General features: G+C 48.9%; 1 protein-coding gene across 1 annotated transcript in view; it reads left to right on the top strand.

Annotated features, from left to right (window-relative positions):
* Positions 1–12191, top strand: part of LOC100627093 (cytochrome P450 4X1) — a 55763-nt gene that overhangs the window by 40225 nt on the left and 3347 nt on the right. The window contains 4 exon segments of the mRNA XM_021096705.1: positions 2198–2331; positions 3643–3707; positions 5086–5168; positions 5960–6140. Coding sequence (XP_020952364.1) covers positions 2198–2331; positions 3643–3707; positions 5086–5168; positions 5960–6128 — 451 coding nt within the window. The 3' untranslated portion in view covers positions 6129–6140.

Here is a 12191-nt window from a genome sequence, read left to right as displayed (position 1 = left end):
GACCTTCTTGTTCTTGTGTGGCCCATGTGAAAGGTGAACTCATAAAGAAATCTGCCAGGTTTCTGCCTAAAAGGAATCTGCCAGAAGATGAAGGCCAAAGGATCTGTTAACTACCAGTTATTTTGATAAGAGAAATGGCAACAAGATTATAGAGAATAAAGTATGTTTCCACGCAATAGTATTGCCTCATCGTTACATTTAATGAGATTTGTTTAGGGCAGTCTGAGAATTGATCATTCTTTTAGACAGATAATAAAAGCTCGCTGCAAAGAGCAATTTCTGCAAAAGTTGGAAAGTTGTTCATCTCCTTTGGCTCCTCATCAACCCACTTCTGCGGTGGGTCAAAAGGCCTCTCTTCTCTTTGCACTGGGGCTGAGATGGACAACACTGTTTTTCCTAAGTCTGGAAAGTGCTAAGCTAAGCAGAATCACGTCTCTTACTCTGGGCTCAAGGAGGAAAGAGTCAAAATTAAAATTTCACATTGCCAAAGAGCCAAAGCCTACCTTCAAAATAATTACTCAGAAAAGCAGATAGAAGCACAGTGAAACAAAGAGACTAAATATATGGTGTCATTTTATTGAACCAATCTGGCTAGCTAGGATGCAGAGAAACATTTTTCTTCTTCTCTGAGTGGCCCTTGAAACTTGCTATGGGGGACAAGTGCTTTTCATCCCTGGGGTGGAACCTTGAGTGAATCTCACAGCATTTCCATCCATTTAAATCATAAGAGCAGTCCCATTTCAGTACTTAAGCTGTCTGGTCCAGGGCAGTAATAAACAACTTCAAAGGCTAATCCACTTAGAGCATCTCCATCTAATCCAGCTCATAGGTCCTTGGGTCTGGAAGCCAGCACGGATGATGGGGTTGTGGATTGGCTTCCACTTACCAACCATCCAGAAAGGGTCCCAGGAAGGAGAGAGGCTGAGGAGAAAGCAGCTGGTACTATGGCGATTTTGTTCTCTACACGTGGTGGATATTCAGGGCTTCCTTTGACTCTGGATGGCTGCATCTGTGGGATTTGGGGAGAGCCCCTCCCTGGGACTTTGCAGGGATGATTCACAAGACAAAGGAATCCTTATGCTTAGAGATCCTTTCAAGCTGGTTCCCAAGTGTGCTCCCTCTTGCCTGTTCCTTGGCCCCTAGGACACACTGGAGCAGTCCTGTTTTGTTCCTGTTGCTTTTCTGCCTCTCCGTCTGCTCTGAGTCACAGCCTTTTCTCTCAGTCTTGTGCTCCCCATACTTCCCAAACAGAGCACAGGTCAGCTCATCTATGTCATCCTTTTAAAGCCCCTCTTTGCCCCCTCCTCCCTTCCCCATGGTCCTCCAGCATTCCAACTATGCCCACTCAAAACACCTGGGCCTCCTCTCTCCACTCCTTACACATTCCTTTTAAAGAAAACTTACTGGAGTATAGTTGCCTTCCAATGTTGTGTTAGCTTCAAGTGCACAGCAAAATGAGTCAGGTACACGTATACAAGTATGCATCCTTTTTCAGATTCGGTTTCCATTTAAGCCAACACAGAGTGTTGAGTAGGTTTCCCTGTGCTATACACCAGGCCCCTATCATCAGTTTTGTGGATGATGGTGTGTGTATGCTCCTAATTTCTCCCTCCCCCCAGTGTTTCTCCTTTGGTAACCGTAAGTTTGGTTTCAAAGTCTTTGAGTCTGTTTGTATTTTGTGAAGAAGTTCTGTTGTATCATTGTTGGTAGATTCCACGTATTGGTGAACCCATATAGTATTGTCTTTCTTGGTCTGACTTACTTAGTATGATAATCTCTAGGTCCAGCCATGTTGCTGCAAATGGCATTATTTCCTTCTTTTTTATGGCTGAGTAATTTTCCATTGTGTGTGTGTGTGTGTGTGCGTGTGCGCGTGTGTGTGTGTGTGTACCATGTTTTGGATTTACATCATGAGATAAGTGCTTCGAAACTAGTTTTCAGAAATGCCCTTGGCAAATCTCTCAGCAGTAGTTTAGTGGTTCATTTTGTGATGAGGATATTTGGCACCTGTTCAGTTCCTCGTCTCTGGACCTCAGCTGATCCTGAGGCAGAAAGAGTCCCATGTTAACATTCTGTTGCATCAACCGATTGGTCAAATAGCTTTTACCAGGAACCAACATCCAATAGAAACATCTACCCTTATTTACAAGCTAGATGTGGAGTCTGAGTTGCCCTTGCTCCTCTCTTGTTCCCACAGGGGCCAGCTGGGTGAGATGTCATACACCACGATGTGCATTAAGGAGTCCCTCCGCTTGGCACCTCCAGTCCTCTCCTTTTCCAGAGAACTCAGCAAGCCCATTACCTTCTCAGATGGACGCTCCTTGCCTGCAGGTCTTGGCATTCTTTTCCTAAGCAGCTTCTGGAGAACAGGGGGCTCCTGGGGAACCCAGTGACAGCGACCAGAAGGCTTCTTGGCTCTCGTGGAGTCCAAAGACATGCCCAAGGACAGCTGGTTTAGGGTGAGGCACCTGTTAGGTGCTCAATGGGTAATGCCTCACCTTTCCCAAAGGCACGGCGTCTTGTGCAGCCAAGCACAGAACCCCAACCGCAGCCCAGGGTTTCTTGTGTTATGGGACACTGTTTCTAAGCCAAGCCTGGTCTGGCTGAGTCTGAGACCCGGGCGATGGGGACTGGTGGGAGATGAGTACCATTGTCCCCATCTGGAAGGCTCAGGGAGGGCCTCTGTCTTCATTATCATCATCACCTTCCCCTGACAACCATGCAGCTCGTCATCGTTTACAGAGAGCCTTCAGAGAGATGGTCTCATTCTTTCCCTTCAGAACATGATGTCCCCAGACCCTTCTACATGCTTTGCAGTCTACGAAGCACTTTCAGATGCCTTTGGTATACCGCAAACCCACCGGGGGGTGCCAACGTGCAGATGAGCAGAGCTGGAACTAGCTCAAGAGGCCCCACGTCCAGAGCCCAGTGTTCTCCAGAGCAGCACAAGTGTCTGAGCAGGGCGAGTGGGAGGCCGAGGGGTCACATGTGACAAGCCTCATTCACCTGCTTCAGTGTCCTCTTCACTCTTGCCCTTGGGAACAAAGCCACAGGATTCCTTGTGCCGATACCAACCGCTTGTCACTGCCTGTCGCTTTGTTGACAGATCCAGAATTGAGTTCCCAGAAGTATTTCTGGTGACTGAATAGTCCTCAAATTGTCTCACCTCTCACAGTCCTTTTCTTACTCCCCATACCTCATGGATATTTGCCAGATTTCCCTACCTTGCATGCATGAAGAGCACCAACAGAAACTTTTCATTGGATCTGCCCGATGGAAGTACAGCTTGGTTCTTCTGCTCCCCAGCCATTGCCCCTAGGTACTTTACAACCCACTAGTAGACCCGTCAGTAATTTCCAGAGGTGGCAGAAAACATGAGCATGGCCTGTCATTTTGACATCATGCCAACGGCTCCTTAAGATAGAATCGGGTACTAACTAGATGATCGATTTGAAGACTGAGGTGCCACCAGCCCCCCCTTCCTGGAGGACCTTCATGCTGGCAATCACCCACGGCCCACAGAACTCGGTCAAGAGCTACTTCCTTCCCTTCAAGAAGAAGAGTCTTCTTGAAGAGCAGTGTGACAGGAGCTCATGATATGCTCTTTCCCCCACAATCTCATTGATTTCCTTCCTTTCTCAGGAATTACTGTGGTTTGCAGTATCTGGGGGCTCCACCACAACCCTGCCATCTGGGAAAACCCACAGGTACGCCTGTCTCACACGTAAATACTTCCAAGAACTAACACTGTGCAGTTTACTTTGTGTTAGTTAGGCATGGAAGTGGCAAATGACACAACACGACAAAAATAGTCATAACCAACAATGAGACACTTTTCCACTTAAGGACCACCGCCTCTTCCTCTCTTCCTACCTCATCTTGCTTTGGAGGGAAGCTTGGGGTAATGCCGTGCCATCTGCTCTAAATTGCCCCGGGCTGTATTTCAGTCTTTTTTTAAGGTGCTCTCCCAAGCACTTAGCTAGACGTCCGCAAGGGTGTGGACTGTCCACAGCCACTCGGGCCCCTCTAAGTCTCCTTGCTGGATGTCACCATCAGAATTCTGGCAGGAAGGCAAGGGCCCACTCAAGGGGGGGAGAGTGGACTTGAGTGTGTTTTGAGGAGAACTTCAGAGAGGAACTCTCTGGGTAGGGTTTCGGAGAAGCCAGACGGAGCAAATAACTGCTGCAGTGCTTACTCCTCTGGGCTTGAGGGACATGGGAGGGAGAGTTAGGAAACCCGGAGAGAGATTGCAGCTGGGAAAGGCCCCTGGACAGGAGTGGTGGCTGCCAGCAGAGTGTGCAGTTAACCTTTGGCCGCCTGGCTGGGAGGCGCCCGGGGATTAAACACCCTGGACGCGCTCTCCTCCCACTCTCCAGATCTCCTCTCCATGCCAAACCCGCGGGAACCACAGGGGTCTGTCGGGAGCCCAGGCGCAGGATGGGAAAGGGAGGAGAGGGGATCTGGAGAGGCCAGAAGGAGATGGGGAGCACTCCTGAGTCTCTCGAAACTCTAACTCTCACAAAGTGGACAGATCCTTCCTTTTCCATAAGCTGCTAGTTTCCAATCTGTCGCGTGCCATGGGCGAGTGGTTCAACTGATCACATAAGCATTTTCACTTGACCTGTAAGTAGGCGCCCGCCTCCCCTCAAAGCGAAAGATCACCAATGGCCATGGCGTTTCTGCTTTCCCCTTCCTTAACCTGGGTAGCCGACTAATCAACTGGGAGCCAGACAAGTTCTGCAGGTCCAGAGTTGTGCTGTTTGGTACGGTGGCCATGAACCACCCTTGAGATGTGGCTGCTTGGAGTGGAGTTGTGCTGGAAATGTCAAAGTTTAAAGATGTAGTACCAAAAAATGTGAGGTATTTCCTTAATAATGGCCTATATGAATCCACATTGGAAGGGTCATATTTTCTGTTAAGTAAATGCTTGTATTAAAATCCATTACCCCTTTTTCATATGCGGCCAGCAGAACATCTGAAATCACATGTCTGTATTCTATTTGTGTGGGTCAGGGCTAAGCAGTAGCTTAAGAAATGTGCTGATGGTGTGTGGGGGATGGTGGCGGGCTTGCCCTCTCATTTCAGGTCTTTGACCCCTTGAGGTTCTCTCAGGAGAATAATGACAAGAGACACTGCTACGCCTACTTACCGTTCTCAGCTGGACCAAGGTGAGGACAACTTGAAGTTGTTGAAAATGCACAGAACTGTTTGCTTGGGAACGCTCTTATCCTTGTAGCCCCTCAGCTCTCTAAATTCGTCCAGGGAAGCTCGTCTTCTCGCCTGACCATGCGCTAGGTCTTGGTGCCTGTTCGAGCCCCTGAAAGGGCCAGTTAGTTTCCCAGAGCACGACACCTTTCTCTGTGTCACACTGTACAGCCATGCCTCAGAAAGCTACCCAGCAATGCGAGCTGTTGCTCATGGGCTCAGCGCAAGTTCACTCCCAACAAAGGAGAAAGACTTCTGTTTTTTCAAACTGTATTGCATCTGTATATGAACGTCCTAAATTCTAAGTTACTTGAAGTGTGTATCACGATGAGTTGATACACACAGACACCGTGAAAGGATCCCTCCCTGCCTAGTTAATTGGCACATCCTTCACCTTCCGCATTTACCTTCTGTGTGTGTGTGAGGGGACACTGAAGTGCTACCTTCTTGGCAAATTTCAGTTCTGCAGTGCAGTGTTACCGGCTACAGTCACCCAGTTTTACATCCGAACCTCAGAGGAGAGACGGTCCTCTGGGCACTTCCAAGTGCCACCTTGTTTAGGGAGGGCACCACCTGGAACCCCCCAGCTCACAGTCTTGCAGGGAGCCCTTCAGTCCAGCGTCCAAATGTTGGTAAGTCACGTAGTGTGAAAATGCTGCCAGCGAAGTCAGACTTGTTGTTCTAGGAGCTTATGAAAGAGTCAGAAGGAGCATTCCTTGTTCAAGTATCTCTTTCTTTCCCTTGGCGTCTGCAGGAACTGCGTGGGGCAGCAGTTTGCGATGGCTGAGTTAAAGGCGGCTGTCGCCTTGATTCTGCTCCGCTTCTCACTGACGGCAGAACCCACCAGGCCTCTCGTCTCCAGGCCCAATATTTTCCTCAAACCCAAGAACGGGCTCTACTTGCACCTGAAGAAACTCGCCTAATGTCAGCCCAGAGTACGATGAGTACATACATTTTATTTTAAAGGCAGGTTGTAGCTGATGGTTCAAGACAAGGGAGGAGAATGCAAGCGTGGGGGTGGGGTTAAGAGAAGAAGGGCTGAGGGCCCCTGTAGAGCTGCCCATTGTTCAAAGCATGTCTGTGTGACCTAAGGTAGCACCTAGATCTCTTTCCGTAGGACTGACCAGATTTTCAGATCACTTCTGTTTGATTCTGGCTACTACTCTTGCCACATATCAAGCAAGAGTTTTGCTAGATGGCTTCCATATAATTTCGATTGTTTTAAACTTTTTTCAGAATGACACAGGTCATAGGTGAATGTATGCTCACTGTAAAAGGTTTACAACACTCGAAAAGCGGGTGGAGTTAGAAGTAACCTAGGCCACACCTCCCTGCCCAATCTACTGCTTTTCCTGAAGACGGAATAGTTTGGCGTGCACTCTTTCAGCTTTTCCCCTGTACAGTTCCGATGTGCATGTGTATGTGTGTGCTCTTGTCTATGGGATCACATCCATATTGTTCCTGCTTTTTCTCACTTAATAAAAACGCGTCTCAGTCCTAGTCATAGCTTCGTGAATTCTGTGATATGGATATACTATAATTTATTTAACTATCTCCCTCTCATTGGATACGTAGGTCATTTCTGTTTGCAAAGCGTGCTTATTGGCCATGTATGTTTGTCTTTGTTTTGCTCTCTGTGATGTGTATTCCATTTATATTTATTTTTCTCTGAAGCCATTTGTCTTTTTCTTTTTTATCCATTTAGGATTTCATATGTATTGTGGAAAATAATCCTTGATGATAACATTTCTTTGTAATTTGCGCCCATGCTTTCACTTTTTAAAACTGTGTGTACAGTGTCTATCACCATGTGGGATGTCTAAACTTCATGAAGTAAGGTATATAACTGTTCTTTATGGTCTTTGGGTTTGAGTCTTGGGTAAGAAAGCCTCCCTTTGAAACATCACCAAGATATTCTAGGAGTTCCTGCTGTGGCACAGGGGGTTAAGGACCCAGCATTGCCACAGGTGCAGTGAGGTCAGCCATGTGTCACACGTGTGGCCACTGAAATAATAATAATAATAATAATAATAATAATAATAATAATAATTAAAGATATCCTATACACTTTCCTGGTGCTAACACCTCTTGCGAAGCCCAACAGAAATCTCTTAATGATCTCAAGCTTCGCCACTTATGTGGTGTTGAAGTGCCTACTGCGTGTCAAATATTCTGATACCCATTAGTGGTCGGCATGGCCCCTGTCTTCGTGCAGCTTCTGTTCTACGGTGGAAGTTGGATACCAGACAGACCATGACGGATTCACTGAGTGCCGTGAAGGAAGTGAGTGGGCTGAGCTAGACGGTAATCAAGGGGAACCTACTTTAGATAAGGCTGTCAAGAAAATCTTTAAGGAGGTGAGATGCAAACTGAAACCTGAATGTTGGTAAGAGAAGCTACCCCCACTATTCCTCCTGTGCCTGACAACAGCAACATCATGGCAAATCGCTGGCCAAGTTAAATAGCCCTGAAAAGAATAGGGTCCCTGCCCAGGACGAGCCAACTGATCTTGACAGTCTGGACAGACCGTACATGAAAAGCACGCACTGATGACCTCAAGAAGCCTCCATCGCCAGAAGCTCCCCTAGGAGAAGAACCTCAACAAGACGCAAATTTCTTTCTCTCTCCCGTGAAAGTCTCGAGGTGGCAGGTGGTCCAGAGCCAGCAGCGTGGTTTGCTCTGCAAGATCGTCCAAGTATCCAGGCTCCTTCTGTCTTCCTCCCCCGTCTGCACAGGGCTTTCAGTTAGGGATCTAAGAGAGCGGCCAGCTTCCGCCACTGCATCTGCCTTTGAGCCAGTGGGAGCAGAGGGAAGGGCCTGGGGAGGCGAGCGCCTTTCCCCTTGGAGACATTAGCTGCAAGGTGTATACATCCCAGCTCTGCCCAACCCCTAGTCCCAAACCTGATGAAAGGGAGACTGAGCAATGTGGTCGTTCCCTGGCAGCCTTGTACTCAGCTAAAACGACTTCTGTTGGCACAGAGGAAGGATGTTGAAGGGACACGGGGTCATCTCGGCCACAATCAGCCTATTGTGTATGGGCTGGGTCAGGTCTTTTTAAAATGGAGACAGCATCAGGAAGAGTGCTGACCATGGAGCGTGTCACGGCATTCAGAGTTTAGAAATCAGGAGCCAAAAAAAAAAAAGAAAAAGAAAAGGGAGTTCCCGTCGTGGCGCAGTGGTTATCGAATCCGACTAGGAACCATGAGGTTGCGGGTTCGATCCCTGGCCTTGCCAGTGGGTTAAGGATCTGGCATTGCCGTGATCTGTGGTGTAGGTTGCAGACGCGGCTCGGATCCTGGGTTGCTGTGGCTCTGGTGTAGGCTGGTGGCTACAGCTCCGATTGGACCCCTAGCCTGGGAACCTCCATATGCCGCGGCAGCAGCCCAAGAAATAGCAAAAAGACAAAAAAAAATAAAAAGAAATCAGGAGCCAGCCTCCAGCAGGCCACACAGGTCAGTGTGTTAATATTCAGTCCCACGTGTGGAGTGGGCAGGGAGGGCAAGCATCTTCAAGGCGTTCCACGGGCCTGGCCCAAATACTGGCACATTTGATGAAACCAGATTGCATTTTAATGGAGCCCTCCAGGAACCAGAGTCTCCTTGAGAACACCTGCAAAGGCTGCAGCCAAGTGTCCCCAGCTCTCCCTCCAATCTCGAGAGGGCTTGTGACAATGAAGCCTCAGCAAGTTCAAATAGAAGAAAAGCTGCACGTCTCTCCCTGAAGGGAGCAGTCGAGCTTCCCTGGCAATCCTCTCTAAAACATCTAATAAGGACGCTGGCTTTTCTCTTACTTCTTCCCCCACGCCCACCCATGGTTCTGAGAATTACTGTGCTGGCCACCAGCTCCCTAAGGCCTCCATCCCTAGAGACTGCTCTGAGATGCACCTCCTGGGCTGGAACAGGCTGGAGGGAACCACTTGTGCTTTCTCTCTCTTCCCCACTTGGAGCCAGCGACACTTGTTTGGGGCATACAGAGCCACATCTGCCGAACAAATGGACCTTTAGGTTGGCCCCAACTGTAGCCACAGATTGACCCCGTAACCCTGTATACCCCTGGCCTAGCAGAGTGCCTGCGGCAGCTCGGGAGCTCAACGCATGCCTGTTTAATGGATGGATGAGTTCATGGATGGATGAGTCAACAAGTTCACCCTGACCACAAGCTCACCTTTCTCCCCAGCCACCACACTGACCGCCGAGGCAAGGACTAGTTACTTCTGTTCCGAGAAGCCGGCATCGTGCCTCTGACTCACAGGCCCTTGGTGTCGGCCTCAGCCTTGGCACAGCTCATACCTCCTGCCAGGGGCAGCACTCAGTCTGCCCTCATTCTACACTCATAAATATTTGTGGGACACCCACTGTGTTCTAGGCACTGGGGACACAGCCATGAAAAGCCAAAGACTGACCTCTTGAAACTTAGGTTCTAGAGGAGACCCAAACGACTAAAAAGTGGATGAATGTGGAGTTCCCATTGTGGCTCAGTGGGTGAAGGACCTGACTAGTACCCATGAAGATGCGGGTTCAATCCCTGGCCTCACTCAGCTGGTTAAGGATCTGGCATTAGGTCGCAGATGGGTCTCGGGTCCAGGTTACTGTGGCTGTGGTGTAGGCTTGCAGGTGCAGCTCCAATTCAACCCCGAGCCTAGGACTTTCCATGTGCCCCAGGTGTGGCCATTCATAAACGAGAGAGAGAGAGAGAGGAGTTCCCGTCGTGGCAAACAAATCTAACTAGGAACCATGAGGTTGTGGGATCGGTCCCTGCCCTTGCTCAGTGGGTTAAGGATCCGGCGTTGCCCTGAGCTGTGGCATAGGCAGACGCAGCTCGGATCCCGCGTTGTTGGCGAAGGCTGGCGACTACAGCTCTGGTTAGACCCCTGGCCGGGGAACCTCCGTATGCCATGGGAGTGGCCCTAGAAAAGGCAAAAAGAGCAAAGAATAAAAAAAAAAAAAAAAAATAAGAGAGAGCGAGAGATAAAGAAAGAAAAAGAAAAAAAAAAGCGGATGAAGAAATCAATCCATTAAGTTTATGTCTGCTGTAGAAAGTACCAAAACTCCAAAGCACAGTGGCGTAACCACAACACAGTACAGGAAGCTTATTTCTCAGTCTCATCACAGTTCAATACAGGTGTTCCTGGAGGGCTGGCAGGTTTCTGTGTGAGAGAGTCAGGACCCAGGCTCCTTTCATCCGTGGCTCTTGCTAGCCCCTAGGGATTCGGCATTCTCTGGCTCCATCCAACAGACGGAGGGACAGGGTGTGGAGAAAGCATGCCTGCTTTCCCCTCCTCATCTCAGACGTGGTACACGTCACTTCTGCACATGCCGTGTTGCAAAGAACAGAGTCCTGGGCCTGAGAGCAGAGCTGGACATAGAGCCCCTGGCTGGGCAGCACCAACGCTACGCTGTGGAGGAAGGAGCATGGACCCTGCCACTCTCTGCACTAAAGGATCCCTTCGGCCACCGAATACCTGGGTTTATGCTCGTCCCAAACACAGACCACACTCACCCTCCGCAGGATAACCACCCAAGTCCCACCCCCTGATGCCCAGAACCTCCTCGTGATGCACGTTGCTCTTCATCAGGCCTTCACGTGAGGCCCGTGGTCCAGGGCCTATGACCTGGAAGACACGTTCTCCTCTCTCGTTACCCAGTCCTCGGTGGTGGAGCAGAGACAGGAGGCCTACAACAAGAAGCCCTGAGCCTGTCCCCAAGCGAGGCTGCATGTCACAGAGGCTCTTGCTCTGAGGGCGGCTGTGTGACTCGGTTTGGACCAGCGGAACATGGGCGAAGCTGATGTCTGCCGCTCCCGACTTGCTTAAAGCACGTTGCCTGTCCTGGATTTCCTCTTCCCTTCCCAAGGGCTGCACCTCGGCCCGGACACGGAGATGCGAATAGCGTTTTCGGGAATGGCAGGTTAAGATGGAGGGAGGCCGGGCTCTTGACAAACGTCATGAAGCAGACCTGCCCCACCAGCCTGGATCGTCCCGGTGATTCTGCGTCCACTGAAGCTCTCATTACCTTCCACCCAAACAGATGACGTGTGACTTCGGCGCTGAAGAACAGCGCACCTGCATTCAACTGTCTTTCCCAGGAAGGAAATGAACTTCTTGCACTAACACATGCCAAGAAGTCCCCTCCAGGCTTGGCCAATGCCTCGGCTCAGGGGGATTAGCCCTGGCCCCGTCCATCTTTCCGTTCTGCCTGTCTCATGCAAGTTCCAGGTCTCACATGCCTATAGAACATTGTCCAGGAATTCCCATTGTGGAGCAGCAGAAAAAATCTGAGTAGGAACCATGAGGTTGTGGGTTCAATCCCTCGCTCAGTGGCTGACGATCTGGCATTGCCATTGAGCTGCGGTGTAGGTCACAGACATGCCTTGGATCTGGCATTGCTGTGGCTGTGGCGTAGGCCGGCAGCTGTAGCTCTGATTGGACTCCTAGCCTGGGAACATCTATATGCCACAAGTTTGGCCCTAAAAAGCAAAAAATAAAAATTAAAGATTAAAAAAGATGTATGCTGACATACAGAGATGTACTTTGGTAAATCATTGAGAAAAAAAATCAATTTTATTGTATATAAACACAAGAAGACTATGGTCTTAGCCAAAAATACATATGAAAACAGGATGAGATTTCTTTCTGAGCATTTGTATTACAAATGAAGTTTTCTTTTCCTTTTTAAAAAACTGTGATTTCTACAATCAGCATGTACAAAAATTCCAGTAAATGTTTTTATTATTTGATAATCCTGGGAAAGAGCAGGAATATGAATCTTGAACAGATGAAAATAATTTCTCACTTTTTGAGGTTTTTTTTTTAACTTTTTGGAGAATGGGTATCTTCTGTCAACTTCAGTCTCTTCAGAAGTAAAGGCAAGAGTTCCCTTGTGGCGTCGCAGGTTAAGGATCGGAGTTTGATTCCTGGCCCAGGAACTTCCACAAGCTGTGGGCATGCCCCCCCAAAAAAAAAAAAAGCAAAGGGAATCTTTTTATTT

The sequence above is a fragment of the Sus scrofa genome, chromosome 6, assembly GCF_000003025.6.
Source record: "Sus scrofa isolate TJ Tabasco breed Duroc chromosome 6, Sscrofa11.1, whole genome shotgun sequence".
Classification (NCBI taxonomy): Eukaryota; Metazoa; Chordata; class Mammalia; order Artiodactyla; family Suidae; genus Sus; species Sus scrofa.
Note: the sequence above shows the minus strand (reverse complement) of the source record. Positions and strands in the feature narration are given on the sequence as shown.